This window comes from Paracoccidioides lutzii (assembly GCF_000150705.2).
Source record: "Paracoccidioides lutzii Pb01 unplaced genomic scaffold supercont2.25, whole genome shotgun sequence".
In the NCBI taxonomy this organism is placed as follows: domain Eukaryota; kingdom Fungi; phylum Ascomycota; class Eurotiomycetes; order Onygenales; family Ajellomycetaceae; genus Paracoccidioides; species Paracoccidioides lutzii.
Window position 1 is genome coordinate 112,363 of NW_015440971.1, and position 21,379 is coordinate 133,741.

The 21,379-nt window shown below is 44.9% G+C and overlaps 6 protein-coding genes across 6 annotated transcripts; 3 read left to right on the plus strand and 3 right to left on the minus strand.

Moving 5' to 3' along the window:
* Nucleotides 1–3,497: 3,497 nt before the first annotated feature.
* On the plus strand, nt 3,498–4,914 carry PAAG_07725 (peroxisomal (S)-2-hydroxy-acid oxidase; the record flags this gene model as incomplete). Its single annotated transcript, XM_002790380.1, has 3 exons — nt 3,498–3,679; nt 3,763–4,079; nt 4,181–4,914. The coding sequence occupies 3 exons, from the start codon at nt 3,498–3,500 to the stop codon at nt 4,912–4,914; spliced, it is 1,233 nt and encodes a 410-aa protein (XP_002790426.1).
* Nucleotides 4,915–5,182: 268 nt separating this feature from the next.
* PAAG_07726 (nitrate transporter) lies at nt 5,183–7,120 on the minus strand (the record flags this gene model as incomplete). The annotated part of the gene is made up of 7 exons (XM_015846310.1): nt 5,183–5,361; nt 5,445–5,804; nt 5,874–6,346; nt 6,413–6,688; nt 6,745–6,824; nt 6,888–6,906; nt 6,966–7,120. 7 exons carry the CDS (start codon nt 7,118–7,120, stop codon nt 5,183–5,185), a joined length of 1,542 nt encoding a protein of 513 aa, XP_015700704.1.
* Nucleotides 7,121–11,057: 3,937 nt separating this feature from the next.
* PAAG_12411 (hypothetical protein) lies at nt 11,058–14,067 on the plus strand (the record flags this gene model as incomplete). Its single annotated transcript, XM_015847904.1, has 7 exons — nt 11,058–11,331; nt 11,405–11,504; nt 11,577–11,835; nt 11,894–12,129; nt 12,186–12,406; nt 12,469–13,095; nt 13,157–14,067. The coding sequence occupies 7 exons, from the start codon at nt 11,058–11,060 to the stop codon at nt 14,065–14,067; spliced, it is 2,628 nt and encodes an 875-aa protein (XP_015702476.1).
* Nucleotides 14,068–14,455: 388 nt separating this feature from the next.
* On the minus strand, nt 14,456–17,644 carry PAAG_07728 (hypothetical protein; the record flags this gene model as incomplete). Its single annotated transcript, XM_002790383.2, has 2 exons — nt 14,456–15,163; nt 15,239–17,644. 2 exons carry the CDS (start codon nt 17,642–17,644, stop codon nt 14,456–14,458), a joined length of 3,114 nt encoding a protein of 1,037 aa, XP_002790429.1.
* A 460-nt stretch (nt 17,645–18,104) lies between these two features.
* Nucleotides 18,105–19,622, plus strand: PAAG_07729 (isocitrate dehydrogenase subunit 2; the record flags this gene model as incomplete). The annotated part of the gene is made up of 6 exons (XM_015846311.1): nt 18,105–18,188; nt 18,275–18,340; nt 18,431–18,517; nt 18,595–18,717; nt 18,778–19,497; nt 19,551–19,622. 6 exons carry the CDS (start codon nt 18,105–18,107, stop codon nt 19,620–19,622), a joined length of 1,152 nt encoding a protein of 383 aa, XP_015700705.1.
* Nucleotides 19,623–20,072: 450 nt separating this feature from the next.
* PAAG_07730 (hypothetical protein) lies at nt 20,073–21,154 on the minus strand (the record flags this gene model as incomplete). Its single annotated transcript, XM_002790385.2, has 4 exons — nt 20,073–20,392; nt 20,470–20,662; nt 20,740–20,885; nt 20,950–21,154. The coding sequence occupies 4 exons, from the start codon at nt 21,152–21,154 to the stop codon at nt 20,073–20,075; spliced, it is 864 nt and encodes a 287-aa protein (XP_002790431.2).
* Nucleotides 21,155–21,379: the final 225 nt, after the last annotated feature.

Genomic DNA, 21,379 nt, shown 5'->3' on the forward strand with positions numbered 1-21,379 from the left:
TTTTTTTTTCCTTTTTTTTTTTTTTATTTTCTTTTCGCTTGGGGCATGCTGAAACGGCACCGTCTTTCACAGATTTCCGGATAGAGCCGGAGGAATCCAACCAGCTGGAACCTTTTTGCATCCCTAGGGATCGTGTCGTCATTTCTCGGGGCGTACTCCAATGAAGGCCTGCACTGCAGTCTTTGATGTGATGGGTGATCGTCCCCCAAGTTTTATTAGAGGGTCAGTCATGATTAATTACTTGACGTGTTTGGTTAGATTCAGAGTCTAGAAAATAATGGAGGAAGAAATCTGATTCAATCATGATACTCACCCATGCATCTCAAATCCTTTGTTTCCACCAGAATGTGTTCCTGCGATGTTAGCCTTCTCTCTGTTTCCTCGTAAAAGAGGAAGCGAAAACCGTTCGAAATTTATGCTTATTCACGGCTCAAGGTTTTCCCTCCCTCTCCCTCTCTCTATATCTCTGCTACTTCGCCGACAGTGACGGCCTCCTCGACAGTACACAGAGAAAACGCACCGAAAGTCACATTCATGTTTGGGCCAGGCCAACCCCTCCAAAAACTTGATTTGACTGTGTCAAGTTTCATTTTTGATGGCATCGTCGTAAGAAGGTGAAGCACTGCATTTGCAGTTCACCTACTACATGAGGATGCATAAGGACGCACAGATCAAGTGCTCTTCAAAGTATGCAGCTCTGAATATCACAACAGGAAGTTTTCCATGCACAGCACCAGATTCTTTTTCAACTACATGTGGCAAACCCCGCAGAACATTGCGACCCATGCAGCGACCAGGAGAAGGCAAACCTGGGTCGATATAATTACGGTGGCTCTTGCGGTAGGCAAGGTTCCCTGTGAGACCATGTTCATACCTACATCTTGACGCTTGATTGCCATGATATGGTCTGGGATGCCCACAGAAGACTACTTGAGGACTCATCAGCACGGAACTTGGGACTCTGGAAATTTGGCACAATCACACACATAGTGGTGAAAAATAAGTCTGCTTAATATTTCTTTGCGGCTCATCCTTTTTCTCTGATGAGTCTCTGCGGCAGTTACTGCTTTTTGACTGTTCATTCTTCATATCAACTTGCTGACTTTTAAATTTCCGCATGGTGGCACTACTAATGATGTCATTGGCGCAGAATAACTACCTCAGTGTCTCGCGAATTTGTATATTTGCTCCCATTGTCGTACATGCCTGTAATACCTCGGAGATGCAGAAAATAGCATGAATGGCGTAATTAATGAATGAAGGCTTCAGTAGATCAGCCTCACGCATAAACATCTGTGTCTCTGCTGTCCTCTTATAATTCTACATTTAAAATATAGCTACTCTTTCAGATGCTTTGAAAGAAGACAAGATGAAAAGTATAAGTTGCATTACTGTTCAGCTAAGTATTTATAAATAGAAGAAGATTTACACACCAATCTTGCTTCTTAGTTGGGCAAACACTCAAGAAAAAAGTAGAGTTTCTTTTGATATATGACACGTTTCATTTGCAGTTCGTGACAACTGATATTATCAAAATTCTATATTTCGATTCCATGAGGAGTACAACGTTTATATCGAGGAATGACGAAAACCTTCCTGAAATCCCGTCAGATGATTTAGTTACCTGTAACTATTCTACGTCATTTCCCTGCAGCTACTCGAACCATATGCCTAGCAACAGGACAGGTCTCAAGCGTCAAGATCCTTGTATAGATATATAACTTGTATGGCTTGTCCTGACATCGGCAACCACGAGTCCACATCTAAAAATTCCTTTTAATAACTTTTGGGTACCAGGTGGGAAGTCAAGCAAACAACGCCAACACCGCATATTTACTCTCAAACAAATTGACAGCCATGTTTTCAGATAGAACTTCGTAGATAACAGCTAAACTGCTGATTTTGCGGCTGAAAGTGAATATTCTCATTACCAATTTGAATATTGTAGGCCGGTTACACGACGCGCATTCTTCAGAGTGAAAGTTGTCAAGATGAATTCTACATCTATTTTGATAGTCCAATGATTTAGATCTTACTTATTTTATGACATCACCAAGGAAATCCATGAGGTACTTGCATGATAAAGGCTTGATTTGTAGTTCTTTTATCTAGCTAGCTTGTCTAATATATATGTTTTGGTTCATAAATGGCTCTGAGAAATTGTCAAATAGGTTCCGGCAGCTGAAATCCCCAAAGAGAAATATTCAAAAACTGCATACGATATGATGAAATTAAATATTAAACTATTAAAGATAATAATTATTTAATTTATCCAGTTATATTAATAAAATTAATAGTAATATATATTTATTTATTTTAAATTATTATTATTTTATTATTATTATAAATAATTTAATTTAAAAAGTATTTTTTTAAATTAATATAAAGTGAATAAAAAATTTTAAACTTTACAGAGTTATAATATTTGTTAAAAAAAAAACAGTTAACTAAAGATAAATTTATTATATAGTTAATAAAGAAAATAATTAGTTAACTAATAACATTTTTATTAAATACTAACTAAGAAAGTAATTTTCATTTATTCAAATCTAAAGTTTATTGAACTAGCTGATTCTCTTCAATCTCCATCAGCCAAGTTGAATTTTCATGTAAACTAGTTCTTGCAGACCTGCAATTAAGTCCAGTGGAGTTAAATATATAACACGCAACTTCATGAATTGAGGAACTTCTTGCTTTTTAAAGGGAATATCATGAGTTCAAGTTTACCTCTATTTCTATAGAGTTTATTGCCTTTTACCACGAATTGCTGGCATTCTCAATTGAAGATATTTTGAATTTGCTGACCGGCTCAGGGGTCGATTACATCAATGCCTCAAGTCTATCAATCAAGTGGCCGCGGAACTGCTTAGACCTTACAGGGATAAAATAAACTATTAGGTAGCTTTCTTGGTAGATTGAATAATTAGGTCATGTATAAATCTGTCACCTTGACCAGCTACGGCCGACGGGGTTGAAGGTCTCCCTGGATAGATCTAGTCTGACGGCCTCCACCAAGTTTTGGTTCGCCAAAGCGGAATAACTAATGCGGGGTTTAACTAGCTTTTAACTCCGAAGCATTTAACAAAATCTCGGGACAATTGACTGATGAAAAAAACGCAAGGACCGCGGCTTGAACCTAGTTAAATCTGAAGAATGAGCCGGAGAAAGACTTCACTCCGGAGGCGGCTGTTCGTTTTATATATACATTTGTTTCATTTGGACTTTCAGCTCTAGAACCTCCTTCGACATCTCCTCTGGGCCAATTCTGTACTTTGGGTGTTAATGATATACCAATCTGCATATTTTTTATTTTTTATTTTTATTTTTAATTTTACTTTTTTTCAATATCTAACCCAGTTGTGCATAACTTCACGTTTTCTTGTCGACCTTGATTTCTCTCTCTGAAAATTCACTGAACTGCAACAGCAGTTTGGGTTTAACTTCATCTAGAAGATAGATTGATATTTTGGCCGGCTGGGTTTAACCAGAACGACGAAATGAGACACAATACGAAGCGATGCGATGCACAAGATGATGGTCTACAGAAGGAGGATCCTATAACAATTGCCGAATTGGCCACTCTAGCACAAAAGAAGCTTCCTAAGCAAGTATGGGACTATTATGCCTCTGGGGCGGATGAGGAGAACGCATTGAGGAGGAATAGGGGCGCTTTTGATAGGTGCGCATCTTACGATTTGATACTATAAAATTGGCCTTTGAATTAGGGCCCCTGTTTATATGATATTTTACTGATTGTGATAGATTAATCCTGCGGCCCCGGGTTTTACGTGATGTTTCTCGTGTCGATACTAGCACCACCCTACTTGGAAAAAAATATTCAATCCCAATTGGAATTTCGCCCAGTGCGATGCAAAGGCTGGCGGGTGGCAATGGAGAAATCGACATGGCCAGAGCAGCAGCTAGCCGTGGTACCACGATGATCCTGTCGTCGCATACGACATGTGCGTTGGAAGACGTTATTCGAGCACCGGACGGAGGCAGCTCGGTGGACTTTTGGTTTCAGTTGTATATCTCGCAGAATCGAGAAAGATGTGCGCAAGTAATAGGAAGAGCTGAAGGTATGTTTAGCTGTTAGCGATTCGGTATTTATTGAATTATTTTATTGCGAAATAAACATGTCTTCCGCAAGATATATTAATTATCTACTTGAATTATCTAGCGGCCGGCTACAAAGCCCTTGTCCTTACTGTCGATACCCCTATTCTGGGCAACCGTATAAACGAGCGAAAAACAGCCTTAATTCTACCTCCTCATCTTTCCCTCGCAAATCTTCATCAGACGATAAATCAATCCTCTCCTGAAGGAAATTCACCGCAAGCAAAACCAACAATGAACCGCATCCTCCTTGAAGCACGGAACGCCCAGGAAGCTGCGAAAATTGCGCGTGGGAACCACGACACCCTCAACGACTCATCCCTTACCTGGTCTAACACCATCTCATGGCTGCGCTCCAAATCTAGCCTGAAAATAATCCTAAAAGGGATAATGACCGCTGAAGACGCATTGCTAGCCATTGATTATGGCGCAGATGCAGTCATTGTCTCCAATCACGGCGGTCGACAGCTCGACTCTGTCTCTTCCACCATAGAAGCACTTCCCGAAATTGTTAGTGCGGTTCGTGGCAGAATTCCTGTCATTATTGATAGTGGAATCACGAGGGGCAGCGATGTGTTTAAGGCACTGGCATTGGGTGCAGATTTCACACTTGTGGGACGCTCGGCCCTATGGGGACTGAGCTTTGGCGGTCAGGAGGGGGTGATAAGAGTATTAGATATCCTTGAACGGGAGCTTTCGAGGACGATGGCACTAGCTGGAGCCGGGACAGTGGGAGAAATTAGAAGGTCGATGTTGGGTGTGGAGAAGAAGGACGGGTTTGGTATTTCGAGATTGTAGATTGGGGTTCATAGTAAGTGTCTGGCGGATGAGGCGACTCAGAAGGTGCAACTAGAGTGGATATAAATACATGGTTGAAATAGAAGCAGCATTATTTGATTAGTAGCAGTAGTAACTATGCGATCTATTTATTATAGGTCGTTCCGTCCGTTTCATAAATCGATTTAATAAAATGCCCCATAACAAACATGATGCGTATATCCTCTTCATAAATCCTCCGAAGGCAATCCAAAATAAAATAAAATAAAATAAAATAAATAAATTACCGCTAGCCAACCTTACCACGCGGCACAGGTGGGATCCAGCAAACAACCATGTTTACAGCGATGGATATCACTCCAATCACCCAGATTGCTTGACTGTAATTTTCACCGTTGGAGCGGAATATGGTTGCGAATATGATGCCACCTAGATTTCCAAAAGCGCCCACCAAACCCGAAACGACACCTGAAGAGATTTGAGTTAGTCTACATGCAATGGCAAAATAATCAATATTAGAGAACAAAGGGGAGATGGAAGCGTCTGCGTACCATTCGCGTAAGGGTGTACATGAGGTACCACTGCAAAGTTCGCTCCATTGCATGCCTCCATAAAGAAAGCATAAGCAGCAATAAGTCCAAACACGGTAGACTTGTCTTCGGGGTCTGAAAATCCAAGAGCAGCAAGGATGACGCTGAATGACAAACCGAGGAAGATCAGCCAGATTTTCTTTGCCCAAACTGACTGAGTCTTCTGGTATACTACGTCACTGATGTAGCCGCCAAGAGGGCGGCACAACAAATTCAAAAAACCCATCATAGCGGCCCAGTCGCTGGAGACAGTTTGACCGAGTTCCGGAAATTTGAAGAAATAGTAAGAACCTAGCATGGAGTTAATAGCCAGTTGGCTTCCTGGACAATTTCGATTGAGTTGTTAGTGTGGGTGGGTGGGTGCATGGACAATATCCGTCAGGGGCTTACCGAAGGAGCAAGCATATGGCCCTGCGAGGGCTAGGGATTCTTTGCTGAGAACAACATCAAGACTTTTACGGAATGTCGGGGCAACGATAATTTCTCCTGTCACATCTCCGAGGTTAGCTTCCTGCCCCTGAGCCTCGCTGGCATTGGGTGTTCCTGCAAGGTGGAGGTCAACTCTCTCTGATTCCGATAGTGTTGGCGCAGATACATTGGAAGCTGGAGAGGACTTTAAATCCTGGACTCCAGAGTGCCCTTCCACAACAAAGTCTTCAGTATCTTTTCCAATTTGGCACTGGGCGGCGGTTTTATAGCGTTCCGACCACTTGCCCGTGGGAGTGTCGTCACAGGTGAGAGCCATTCCTATAGCTACGGAAACAATGACACCGAAAGGAACAAGATAGGCCAATCTCCAAGCCTTGTGAGCGGCAAGTCCCCTGTTTTTCACCAGGGAATTAAATATGGCTGGCATGACGAAGCTTTACAGTTGCTGGTTAGTTTTCTAGCCATGCTTCATTGAGCTATGTCCTTTGGCTTAAACTCACTATGTAATACCCCCACCCGCATTTCCCCAACCGGCAGCCAGAGCATTGGCGCTGCCTACAATAGACTCGTCGAACACTCCAGTGCACCACACCTGACAGGGAACGAATGTGGCACCTAGAATGCCAACGAAGAACCGTACAGCGTTTAGGCCTTTCGGATTGGTGACCAGGCCCACCATAGCTGTTGGAATAGAGCCGGCGATCATAGTGCCAACAAAGACCCAGCGAGGGCCAAATTGATCACATAGTCGCCCGCACAAAGCTCGAACCAAAAAGCTGTTTGAAGGTCAGCAGTGTGTGCGTCGTTATTAGGAGCCACAAAATTAACTAACGATGCTAAGAGAGCCATAATATTTGAGTTAGCCACATCAGACTCGCTCATATTAAGGTCTTTTCGAATTGTGATCGTCATCTAATGGACAGATTAAACTAAACTGTTCTCAATGGTGTCTAGGGCCTTGTTCTGGAAACATACCAACGGCGGGAAGGCGCACCTAATGAAATATGTTAGAGGAACTATCGAAGAAGACGGGAAACCCACGGGAAAATATACCAAGACAGGAATGAAACCATATATCCAAGCCACGAGAAGAAGAAAATGCGGCCATATATGTTAAAGGGATTGAGAACAGGCACTGTTCTAGCCTTTTTGTTCAGTGGATTTACCTCAGGGGGAGCGGTCAGAGACCTCAGAACGCTGTTCGCCATGGATGCACACTTGGTGCGAGGTTGTAGCACTTTGATGCCGTCAAGATCGGGATGGATATGTCAAATGGCCTCTGGTTGGGAATCCGAAGATCTTTATTATTTTGTTTGCAACTCCACCAGTGGAGATGGAGTGGAAAAGGGGGTTTTTAGCAAAGGAAAAGAAATCAATATATTCTCAAGATATTCCACGTAAAGCAATCCCAATCCGGGCATATAACAATAAATGGGAGGCTTGACGTGAAATTTGGCGAATAACTCCTCAACCACTTCTACCTGGTCATTAGCGACGAAAACTATGAAGAAAAGGAAGAGCAAAAAACCCCGCATGCAGGACTTGGAGAATTGAAACTTAAAAGTCTCCCAGAATCCATAAAAAAGGAATGCAGCAAGATCACAGGCTAACGGGAGAAGGCAACTAGGAAACTGGGCTTAAATCTAGGTAAAATGTTGTATGACCCTTCTTCGCAGTCATAAAAAGAAGCTGTGCCGGGACTTTGTAGGGTTTCAACAGGAATATCACACCTCGCTGCGTGCGGGAGCTGAATGACTTGATTATTCTTCTTGATTTCGTTCTGCCCTTAAAAGGCAATTAATTAGACTCCATATGGGGTCACGCATAAATCGCATGGATATAGATAATGACTTCTCTCGGCATGCTTTTCACGCCTTCGCCTCTGTACACATTGACAGTGATTTCCAATAAAACGTCACAGGATAAAGACGAATAGGTCTCCGCTACCAGTTGGACTCAAATTAGAACAGGGTCCTGGATCTTGGAGATCGTGAAACAGTTAGGTCCAGGCCTAGTGCAAGGAGTGGGTCTCTCATACACCCCGATCCTTATCGCTCTCTGCGACTTGACTACCGACAACATGGGAACCGAAGCTGCCATCTAAACTCCCCCTGTGCAGCAATGACGAGAGATCGATCTCCTTATCCATTAGCCCGTACTGATGCTGGAATGGAAAGACAACAAGAGAAGCTTATCTTGGGCTCGCTGACCACTGACCGTTGACAGCTATCCACTGATGCAGATCAAAGGCTGTATGTCGTTTAATCAACATTCCGGCTCTTTTAGTCAGTGGACGCAACGAATCTCGGAGAAAAGCCCTCAGTGGTCAGACGTGATTAAAAGTACTTCTACCTCGTGGCATCCGTCACTGCATTTCCGGCTTCTCCGCGGATAAATATAATGTACTGTTATAGGGTAATCATATGTGAGACTTAGGTGGTTAGTTTATAGACGAAAGTCTCATCATTCGGCAGGCTGGAATTTATGTTATAATGGTTGTCGAGATTCCGTGTCGTTTTGCCTGAAGGGCTGATAAACAGAGAGCTAAGGTGACTCCTATGCCCTAACTGATTAATATCAAAGTTCAAGAGATCTGCGGGTTCAGGAAATCCCTAACCAATGGCAATTATAGTAAGATCTTCCAACTGTGAGTGGAATGTAGTAAAGTGGCACGGTTTCTGCAAAGAGTGTTGAATGGCGTCACCATTGCGGCCGACAGCAGAGGTTTGATCCCTTTTTTTGTATTTGAACCGAAACTCTATGAAAAGTTAATCGCAAGGGATAGATATTAAATTTGTGTCGACGAAGACATTTCTCGTAGATTATACGGAGATTTCCCTTTGAACATGATGCCGAAGGAAACCTTGGATATGACTTTACGTTTCTAACAAAAATTTAAACCATATCTATCAGCGAAGATGAGAATAGCACTAGCTATCTCGATGCCTAGTACGGGGTAGAGTCAGTTTCGTACTGATATGAGTGGTCTAGCAGTTCTTGGGTTTTCTGTGAAATTTAAAACCAAAGAACGTCGACCTTTTCAATTCCAGATGGAAGGATGCCAAAGGCCATGTTGTCCCAATATCATATTCTCATTCTAGAAAGTATCTGCCTGGAGGTTAGCACAATCTGCGTATTTTAAATCACTACCCAATATATTAATGGACCGAAAGAAAGGTAAAACTCATGACTAATTCACGTACAGACCCTCGTGTAGGTGTCTGATATCTGTATCTACGATGCAGCTACGACGAGGTCGTCACGATGCTGCGTCTCGATGTTGCAGAATTGGTATTGCCTCCACTCTAAACAAGCTTTTTCGCCGAGAAGGGATGTGGTTGTTCAGTTGCTGCCAACGGTATGCGGCTAGCGGGAAAAGGTTCCACAATCCTTTAAAATATTCTCAAGAGGAATAGGGAGGAGGCACAGCACCTCTGTCGTTGTTGTCAGAGCTAAACTCCCGCGACTCCTTTCCGCACCAAAACCGAGCTCCCAAATTCTTTTTCCGCCACCGGATGTCGAGACTTCCGTCCAACTATCTTAGCATAGACCCATCAATTGCGCTCAATCAACCTCACCAAGCTTAAGATGGTTCGATTTCGCCGCCTCTAGACCTTGCAATCTGGTTTTACAGTGACACCAAAACCATGACACCAACACCGCTTTTGTGTTTCGATGCTAGATCAATCAGCAGAGCTGCAAGTCTGATATATATTCCGGTTTGCAAAGGCGACCCTAGAATCGTTTCCGAGGGTGTATTTCGGCAAAGCGGCAATCGATCCATGAGCAGGACGTATCATCACAAACTCGGGGGACCGTAGTGCTGAGACGGCAGGAAAGGAGGCCAATGGCGAAACTTCCCGGTTTCACTGGATAACCAGCCTTTGCCTATGAAATAGCTCTATGGATGACATCCACCCTATTCGCTGGGCTGAAATACAAATTTTCGATTTCCCGGGCTCAAAGAATGATGACGGTGAGATTCTTGCAATGCAATGTGTGGGTCCTCGTTCGCCGATGAGAACGCTAACCTATCATCTTATATCCGCACCCAGCTGAGCACCGTTAACTGATGATGTCTTGTTGTAAACAGCTGATAGAGCTGAAATGCGGTTGGGTCTGCCCCGGCTTAGTCATCGATTCTGAGCCACATATAACTAAGTTAAGTTACTAACTTACCAGTTAGTTACTCCGGTTCCAGTTAAGTTTCAGATCACCACCATCGAAATCTCAAATCTGTTGTCAACTACTTCTAAGTGAAGCTATCCGAGGTTGTTCAGGTTCACTAACCAGTGATGTTGAATTGTATCATTCGAGCCCTTTAATTGCATTTGGTCGTGTTACTCCCATTGCACCAGGGTTGACCGTATTATCGTGGGGCCTCAATAACATTGATATGTTCATTCGAGAGCTGCATTTTCAACTTTTGACTATGTGTTTCCTGATTGATTGTTTTAATGTATGAAATTTTCCGCTCTTCAAATTTGCATAAGTACAAAAGGGCTTCTCTAATATTTTCGAGATCAGTCCTATCTGATGATGGTCCAAATTGCACCTCCTGATGATGATGATGGAAACAAAACGCCACTCTTTCCGGGTTTTGGGCATTGGATCTCAGATGTGCAATCGTGAGTTTTCTAATCAACAATCACGCATCCTGGCGATACGAGTCTTTCAATCCGCTCTCCATTTGGCGGCACTACCAATTACTGGATTTGGCATTTATCTGCCCCGTCGACTGCTCTAGATGTCCGGAGGTGGTTTCCGCCACTCCATAAACACAATTGTCGCATGCAACCATTTCCTCAACGGCGTAATTCTGTGGTTTATGATGCATTTGTGTTTTCATTTCCGCGGAACCATGAGAAGCTGTGCGGCTGTTGACGTACATCACAACTACCGGGTTAGCTGCGAAATGTGATTCCAATCTAGATTTCCGGGGTTGATTCTTTGTGCTCCGAAGACACAGTAAGTCGCCGATATTCGGTATGACAACGGGCCCTGCTCGTGGGAATGTTATTTGACAATAAGAACTCTCCGCTCCTCTTTGTATATGAGAGACCCCTTTTTCATTACTGTGTCCTCTTGTGCCGTCTGAATGAGATTTATTTGATGCAGAAAATTTTCCTGCAACTCGATGTCGAAATGGCTGCTGTCACTCAACTAGAGAGTCTTCCAGTTATTGCTACAGAAAAAAGTCTTGTTCCTCAAATTCCACAACATCCGGCACGAGCTGAAGTATCAGTCTCATCGACCCACGGTATTCCCCTTCCACCCCCTACTAACGAACCGACAGAAATTCTTCACATAGATAGGGATACCCCTGATGAACATGTGCCCAGAGATCCACGCCTTATTCGGCTTACTGGAAAGCACCCCTTCAATGTCGAGGCTCCTTTAACTGCCCTATTTGATGAGGGTACTTTCTTCCTTGAATATTGTCATATACAATATAACAACATATTCCAAACCTCGAACTAATGGCTTCATAGGATTTCTTACCTCCCCTGAGCTTTTTTATGTGAGAAATCATGGATATGTACCGAATGTTCGTCAGGAGGATATCCATTGTTGGGAGCTCAGTATTGAAGGGTAAGGCTAAGTAAATTATGTATATTGAAACTAGATGTTGCATAGCTATTCCTGTTGACTGGCTATTGACAGTTTAGTGGAATGTCCAATGATTTTGCAATTCACACAAATTTTGAATGAGTTCGAACAAATTACTGTCCCCATTACGTTGGTATGCGCTGGAAACAGACGTAAAGAACAGAACCAGGTGAGAAAGTCCCAAGGATTCTCATGGGGAGCTGCTGGAGTATCGACGGCTCTTTTCACGGGCCCATTGATGTCCTCTATCCTGCGACTGGCAAAGCCGCTTCGAACAGCAAGATATGTGTGCATGGAGGGAGCAGATAGACTGGTGAGTTCTGCGATTGATATTAGGTTTGTTTCGACCAACATTGACAATTTATCCTCAGCCCAACGGATACTATGGCACATCTGTCAAGTTGAACTGGGTAATGGACTCCAACAGAGGGATAATGCTAGCACACAAAATGAATGGAGAGCCACTCCGACCAGATCATGGTCGTCCACTGCGAGCGGTTGTTCCAGGCCAGATTGGCGGACGAAGTGTTAAGTGGTTGAAGAGATTAATTCTATCAGAAAACCCAAGCGATAACTGGTATCACATATACGATAATCGTGTCTTGCCGTCAGTTTGATCAGGGCCCTCTCGATTTTATACGTCTCCAGCTGATTTGGCTTTAGGACTTTGGTATATCCAGAAAATTCCGCTAAGGAAACAAAATGGTGGCATGATGAGCGATATGCAATATATGATCTAAATGTCAATTCTGCTGTCGTGTATCCGCAACACGACGAGCGAGCGTCCGTTTGCAACACCTCCACATATACTGCCAGGGGTTATGCTTATGGAGGAGGTGGCCGCAGGATCACAAGAGTTGAAATATCCTTAAATAAGGGGAAGAGTAAGTAAAGTCCTCTATGTTTTATCGGACGTATTGCAGCTAACCTTAGTTTGCCGCAACAGCATGGAAGTTAGCAGTCATTGAATACCCCGAAGACAAGTATCGTGAAGTAGATCAATGTCTATACGGAGGTCAAATCGACATGCAATGGCAGGAAACATGCTATTGCTGGTGTTTTTGGTCCCTTGGAATACCAATGTACGAGTTGGAAGCTAGCGATGCCATTCTTGTGCGAGCAATGGACGAGGCAATGAATATCCAGCCTCGCGATATGTACTGGTCAGTTCTTGGTATGATGAATAACCCTTGGTTCCGTGTAACTATTACCAAAAGTGATGGATACCTGAGGTTTGAGCACCCAACCCAGCCCGCTTCGATTCCTGGTGGCTGGATGGAGCGTGTGAAGAAAAGTGGCGGAGATTTGACAAATGGAAACTGGGGCGAAAGTACAGAGGCTAGTGAAGAGCAAAAAGTGACGGAGATTCCTAAAATTAACATGAAAAAGCCCGACCTGAAAAATCTCATCAGCTTGAAGGAGTTGAAAAGACATAAAACTGGATGTCAGCCTTGGTTTGTGGTTGAAGGCCAGGTGTATGATGGCACTACGTTCTTGGATGCACATCCAGGAGGTGCACAGAGTATAATCTCTGTTGCTGGCACTGATGCAACGGGCGAATTTATGGCCATTCGTGAGGTTCCAATTACGACTTAAACATAGCTTGCCACATTTTGCTAACTATCTATACCCAGATAGCGAAACCGCAAAAGCTATGATGGTTGATTACCATATCGGGACCCTAGAAATTTCATCACAAGAGGCTCTAAATGACAACCAGGAGGAAGAACCACTGTCACCCTCACGCGATATTTTCCTCGACTCAAGAATCTGGGTTCCATCAATGCTCGCCGAGAAGGCAGTGGTCTCACCAGACACACGCCGTTTCAGCTTTAAACTCTCCCATGAATCTCAATCCTTGGGTCTTCCCGTGGGCAAACATGTCATGCTCAAAATTGACGACCCTTCCACTAATGAAGCCCTAATTAGAGCGTACACCCCAACGTCCGAAACAAACGCTGTGGGAACCATGGATCTCCTCATAAAACTGTACCCTTCGACTCCTAGCTACCCAAACGGTGGCAAAATGACCATGGCAATAGACAAAATTCCCCTAGGCGCAACCGTAAATTTCAAAGGCCCAATTGGAAAATTCGAGTATCTGGGTAAAGGGGAAGTGCTCCTAGGTGGGAAAACGCGCCACGTACAATCTTTCTATATGATTTGCGCCGGAAGCGGCATTACGCCCATCTTCCAAGTGCTTCGTGCTATAATGAAGGACGCAGAAGACCACACTTCATGCGTAGTCCTCGATGGCAACAAGACGGAAGCCGATATCCTTTGCCGTGCAGAACTGGATGAGTTTATGACGCAGCATCCAAAGACCAGATGCCATATTATCCACACCCTGACAGAGCCGTCAGAGGCTTGGCCGGGGCGCAGAGGCCGGATTTCAGAAGATTTACTCAGGGAGTATGTTAACGTTGATGTGAAGAAGAACAAAGAATCTGTGGTGCTTATATGTGGACCTGAAGCTCTGGCAGATGCAGTGAGAACAATATTGTTGGGCATGGGCTGGAATGAGTCTGATTTGGTATTTTTTTGAGGAAATGAAGGAAGAGGGGGCGCGAGTGATGATGTCTCCAAGTTCAAAGTGACCTAGCTAGGGAAAATTGATAACTAAACAGAGGGTTGTATGGTTGTTTAACGTCAATGCATTGAGAACCCCTTTAACACCGTTTTTTCACATGTGAAGAAACATCTTGCCATTTTGATGCTCTATAAAACTTCTAGATGCTCAATTGTGAGTTAAATTACTATATTTCCATCACACATATAATTCAGATAAGGAATAACGCTCAGCGTTGTGAAAAAAACTCTTAAACACCAGCACTTAAAGGTGATTCAAATATACTTCGTTAATGGTAGAATCACGGTTTAAGAATCGCACATACAATTCACAATATCGCCAAAGGAAGATAAGTAAAGTTACCTTACTGTTTCTTCCCACCACTCCTCGCCTTCTTAAAACACGCAAACTCCCCACGAGTCGCTTCCCGTAACCGCTTCAGAACACTCCTCATCTCCCCCAGCTCATCTTGCAATTTAGCTCTAGCATCGTTATTGGTCCGACGATCAAGCTCGAGGTATATCTGGCTTTGTGTTTTTGAAGCCTCCTCTGTCGCATACTGGGAGAGCGTCTGCGCGATGAATTCTGTATCAAGGGTTGCTTGCATGAGGGCTGGGAGTGAATATTTGGGACGTTGCATGAAAGCGTTCAGGAGAGATGAGGATACCTGGGTTAGAAGGTGTGAAAGTATTTCGTTCGTGAGAGATGATGCTGGAGCGCCTGACGAATTTTGGGAACCCGTTGGTAGAGTTGTAGACACTTCTGTATGCACTAGTACGAGGTTGAGCATCGTTGCATATACATACGGGCAGACTTGATCTGGCCGACTCGTTGAAGGGACCCAGTCAGGTGCTGAGATTCCCTCGAGTATCGTTGAATTCAGGGTGGCGATCATGGGGCGCGTGTACGATTGGAAGAGACGCGTGTCAATTTGGCCGAGAACATCACGAATTGTTTTAGACTCCTCAGTTAACTTAACAGAGAAAGCGGTTTCGAAATTAGATACCAATTGAGGCACGTAGTCAGTAAGCAGAGCTTTCAGGTTAGAGAGAGTGAGAAGCATTCGAACGTTCTGAAAGGTGAGCAGTTAGTAAAACAATTTAAATACAGCCAATATTTCATGCTTCTTTGACATAGTAAAACTAACCCTATTGTTGGAATCAATGCCACTTGAAGGTGAGATAGATGATGAAATATCTAATCCGCCAATGCGGACAACAGGCCCAACTAGGACCCATTCGTTGTCTCCTTCAGTCGTAACTGGATGTTCAGCATTTTCGACAAGCCCGCTTAGTGCTTTGTAGACACTAGTCACAAACTGGGAACGGACCATCTGTAATAGCTTTGCTGGTGGCGGGGTGACGACGTCACCCGCAAGTGATTTCGTCATGGCCTCTGAGATGTATAATATCTTTTGCATTCCAGAAAGAACGGCACTTTCGAATGCCACGAAAAGCCCGGGCATTTTAGTCATATCCTTCCGTTCGGGGTCCCGAGTCCAGTCCTCAAGATACTTAATACTCTCGGCATCTTTATTCCATGCCGCACATACCGCCCGGACGGACCGTTCTCGGGTACCGCTGACGAGAAGTTTTAGCTTGTCGTAGGTGCTGCTACCGCTTGATATCGGGCTCATTGCAGCCATCTCGCTCGCAGCTGTTCCTATTAGAATAAGAAATTGACTGAGATAATGGACACCACTAAGCGAATTTGAATAAGGAGGCCAGAACGCGAAATCCTCCCATGCTTCCCCTTTCCTGGGTGATAGCGGGGGAATATCCTTGGGGTCTATCCTGAAACGAGAGTCCGTTGGGGTTATGCCAGTTAAGGGAGTGTTGGGAGTGGCGGGGAGTGGTGAAAATAAAAGAGAGATATCATCTATAGGAGGGTCCGCAAAAATCGACACAGCACTGTCACGAATGAGATTTACAAGCTCGATGACACCATTTTTCAAATCTTCAACTCCACCAGAGGATAATCGGTGGTGTTTGCGACTTTCACCCTCGAATCCCGCAGGGAGGAGCTTCTGCTTACTACCATCGATAAACGATTTTGTAGTGTCCCAAAACTCAATAACATCTCCAAGGAGGCCACCTTCAAGAGATAGCAGCTTCTTAAGATACGTATGAATACACTCCCATAATTCCAGAACTGGTTCAGTATCGAGCAAATCCTGGGAAGTTGCCACGCCGTCGCGGTTAGATAGATGAATATATGGAACAACAGCTTGAGGGGTGGGTTTCTCTCCATTGGCTAGCCGACGCCGAAGGATTTCAACTTCCACTTTTGATCGCTCACAGAAAGCCAGGATTTTGGTTTTCAAATAGTCATACCGTCCAAGAAGCCATACCCAGACTGGATTATCGTCAACCCCAAGTTCAAGTAGCGTACTAATCAGTTCCATATGCTCTTCAAAGGGTCCATCGAGACTCATAGTAGAAGTATGTGTCGGAACGCTGCTTAGCCGTCGCCACAAATCTCGCTTAAAGGCCTGTATCTGTTTTTCAACATCCATCCACATTCTACCCGTCACGAGGATTAAATGGACTTGCTTGTCGGTCAAGGGTCGCTTTGTGGTTGTAGCCCTGTCTGCAATGAGTTTTGCATCGATCGCATGCCTCCTGGCACGGTTGTATTGATCGATTATCGCATCGTAATCTCGTTGCTTAATTGAACGGACGAGGTTAGACCCAAGTTCGTATATCTCACGATGCTTTTCCAGAGCTTCGATGACGGATTTCAAACCATCCTCCCGCTGTCGACCTCCGAGTGCCGGACCCCACACTTCTTCAGCTTTTCCTGAAGCCTCCATCAATGGCACACGTATACCCTTAACCCCGTATTCGCTTTCTTTTGTAAGTGAGTTCTTCTGTAAGCGTTCCGCACTGATCGAACGTACTGCAGCTCCCGTGCTGTAGTTTCTGATGTGAGACCCAGACCTGCTGGTATTGCGCGAATGAGATCGATGTGGTGGTTCGTCAGGCTGGGCGCCTTGGTTTCGCATTTCTGTATATACGTTGTCGATAGTCGCCTTCGCGCGGACAAAGCGCTCAAAATTTGACTCGACTAATACCTTCAAAGATGCCGATTTCTGGTCGATTGACCTAGACAAGAAATCGAGGCCTTCTAAAAGCGATTGTGTTGAATCGGATGAGTGCGTTTGAGAGAGGAACAAAGCAGGTGAAAATGTTGTAGACGACAAAAGGTAACGGTTTCGAACGCGAACGTCATCGTCGGCGATGCCACGTTGTTTCAGCATTCTAACCACACTCTCAAAAGATCCCAAGGGATCCGGTTCGTCTTTTTGAACCAGATTATCCCTTCCATCCCCGGTCCTTTGAGACCCAGGTACTATGCTTCTGCGATCACTCCCATGTCTCTGTAGGGCGGCATATCTCGATTTGCGTCGTTGGGCGGTCGAGGTGGGGACGCCGGACGGCTGGAATTCTTCACCATCAGAATCATCGCTTTCTTCCAGCTCCGGTGGCCATTCCTCTGGGTAAAGAGTGGGAATGTTGTAGTATACAGTAACATCGGTATCAAAGGCCGCCATAATAAGGCGTAAGCATCAAATGCAGAGACGGCGAAATGACTTTAAATGAGATAAGATATCCGGAATTGGTCGCAAATACTGTTCAAGAAGATAGACATAATTCCCAACCTCCATTCCGCGCCGAGCTCTCCGTTGTCAGTTAGGTCGTGTAAGGACTCCTGTTGATCGGTGTAGTTGAAGTTAAGTTAAGGTACCCAACGTTGCTGGACCTGAGCAAACAGAACAAACAACGGTCGCTTGCTTATCTAAGCCAGAAAGATCTTGCGTGGATCTTGGTAGCGGAGGGCCGGAATGGACTGAGTCGACAACAACGTAGAACTTCCGCGCGGAACACATCGCATTAATAGTTTATGATTGCATTCTTCTGCAATTTGTTACCTGCTTTAAATACCTTCAATTGCTTAATTGTTTATCCCACTTACTGTTACTCCGTCCCTGTTGTCCCACAGTGTTCCGCACAATGTATTCCCTCCGCGCCTTTGCTCCTGCGCGGCAATGCCTACGAAAGCCGGCCACCCAATCAGTCCGCATGTCCCCATTGAATGTATGTGAACCTGCTTCCCAGGAGTCAGCATGCAAATTAAAACATGGCGGAAACAAGAAGTTAATTAATTTGTGCCTGTATTATAGACTCGTTGCTATTCCATTGCCGTTACAGATAGAATTGCTAAATTCCCTGGCAAAAAGGGCCCCGACGTGCGCAATTTCCTCCCCTCCTCGCTGGAATAAAAAATTGCGAACCCGTTGGCCGTGTGCACCCGAAGCTGAGAGTATAATCTTATGTAGGGCAAATACAAGGTTACATTGATTGAGGGTGATGGTATTGGACCAGAGATCTCACAATCCGTAAAGGATATTTTCGCCGCTGCCAAGGTAAGAAGACGGATGTACCATATTCTTTTCCATTTCTGTTTGGTTGCACGACGAGAAATGCTGAAACCAACAACCAGGTACCAATATCGTGGGAGTCGGTGGACGTCACTCCAATTATTAAAGATGGCAAGACTGCTATTCCAGACGATGCTATTGCAAGCGTCAGGAGAAACTTTGTTGCCCTGAAAGGACCTCTTGCTGTAAGCCTCCTTACTCCGGTGCCATTTTGAAACCGGACAGCTTGTTAAAAGGACTTCCAGACTCCCGTTGGCAAAGGACATGTTTCCCTCAACCTTACACTCCGCCGTACCTTTAATCTTTTCGCCAATGTCCGACCCTGCCGATCTATTGCCGGTTTCAAGACTCCCTATGATAACGTTCAAACCGTCCTTATCCGTGAGAACACTGAGGGTGAATACTCTGGCATTGAACATGTCGTTGTGGATGGAGTTGTGCAGAGCATTAAGCTCATCACCCGGGAAGCATCGGAACGAGTTCTTCGCTTTGCGTTCCAATATGCCCAGGAGGTAGGAAGAAAGAAGGTCCGCGTTGTGCACAAGGCCACCATCATGAAAATGTCCGATGGCCTTTTCTTACGTACTGCGAGAGATGTGTCCAAGGATTTCCCCGACATCGAATTCGACGAGGAGCTGCTTGATAACACCTGCCTGAAAATCGTCACGGATCCCGTCCCCTACAACGATAAAGTTCTCGTTATGCCCAACCTCTACGGCGACATCTTGTCTGACATGTGCGCTGGTTTGATTGGTGGCCTTGGTCTGACTCCTTCTGGTAACATTGGCGATGAGTGTTCCATCTTCGAAGCCGTTCACGGTTCCGCCCCTGATATTGCTGGCCAACAAAAAGCGAACCCAACAGCTTTGCTGTTGAGCAGTGTAATGATGTTGCAGCACATGGGACTTCATGAGCATGCCAACAAGATCCAAAACGCCATCTTCGCCACCCTTGCAGAAGGAATGGTAAGGATCATCACCCTCTGGGCGTCTTTTGTACTCTTGCTAACAGCATTAAGACACTCACTGGCGACCTTGGCGGCAAAGCCAAAACCAGCGAATATGCCGGCGCCATCATCTCGAAACTGTAGTGTATATTATCTCTCGGCTCCTGCCCCCGTTTCTATTACAAATTCGCCGTTAATTTTTTCGCGACCAGACCTCCTACACTTCCAACTAGGCACAGGTGACCCTAGTGTACGTATACTTTGTGGTGGAGATTTCCTTTGTTTTGTGCGATTATAACATGAATTTAGCCCATGTTCATTTTTCTCTCCTGCAACCCCACGTTTTATGTACAAAAGTATGGTCTTTATGACTTCACGTATAAAACAAAATATAAATCATATTATTAGACTCCGCCTGTGGTATATTTACAACCTCATACAAGTTCACTTAAATCATTATCATGCAATCTTCTCTTGGTTGGATTTGCTTTCCCGGTTGTTTTTACTGGTTATTTCAGCATCTAATTCCTAAGATTCCGGAAGTTGCACCAAGAGTCAACTCTGATAGCAGCTTCCTTCGGCGAAAGAACCCTGCTACCGTCGCCTACCACGTTTAGTGGCACCTCGCATTGTCTTCTTCGCCTTTCCACGCGTTGGCTGTGTCCTAGTTGTTCTTGCAGGTGCTGTATCTGTTTCTTCCCCTTCACCAGTCTCTGTCCCCTCATCTTCAACGTCCTCCTCCCCACCTTCCTCCCCAGTATCCTCTTCTTTAGCGGGGCTGGCTTTATTATTCTGTCGACCTTTTCCATTCCCCACTTCAGCATGTAACCGAGATGACCTTGTGCCTCGGGTTGCGGCGCGGGTGCTGCGATTTCCCCGCCGACCGCGAGAAGGTGCGGGTGAAGATCTCGGTTCTGGTAGCCAGTTAATGTTCTTAGTGCCTCGTTTGTCTTATTTAAATCCCATAATTGGATATTTCATTGCGTCTCACCATCTGTATCTGCAGCAGTGCTGGCTCTTCTTGATCCTCCAGTTAGACTAATAGGAGGAGATGACGTCCCTTCCGGAGCAAGCCTCCTCTCGAACATCATCTCCCCAAATTCATCGACCGGGAGCTGAAACGGACAATAGGGCTCTTGTGCTGGTTCCAGCTCGCCAGATGTATCTGTAGCAAAGGAGGCCTCCTGAAAAGAAAACGAATTAGCGGCCCCATTAGTTCACTATCTACCAGCAAATGACGGTCCGTGATTCAATGACTAACCCTCTCATCCAGTCCCGCGAGATTGTACAGCGATTCCAACTTCTTCCATATGCCAGGTATTCGACTATGTTGGTCGCTTGGAGCTGCATAACCTTGGCTCACTAGATGGTCCCAGATAGCAAGCATGCGAAAGTGTTTATGCATTCCTGCGATTGTTGGGTCGGTGGTCAGCTGGAGCTTTATATGTGCTCTGCAAGAGGCTAAACTTACCAACTGGCTTCCACCGTATGATGCCTTTGAGTAATGATGTTTCCTGATCCTCAGTCCATGGGTCCGTAACTAGGGAGTCAGTCTCGGCCTCAGGCTTCGATGCGGTCTCCGGTTGCGCCGGAGTTGTCGGTGTTAGTTGGGGATTCTCGGTTTGCGGAGTCGAAGCTCCTTGTGACGAGAGCCTTAACCTCTTCCTGGGAGGCATCTGTAATAATACAACCTCAACACCACAAGTTAAATATGGAGAAATGTAGACAATGAATAGATGTGAGCTTCAAGCGTGTCTGAGTTGTTGTGTGTTGCTATCCGTCGCAGTTTCCAGCTTGAGGCTCTTTTCAAGGCTGGATTACAGTCAAATAAGGTGCGGCCCGTGCACTTAGCCGTACGGCGCTAGTCCTACTACAAACTAGTTTTTCAGCCGCGTTTATCT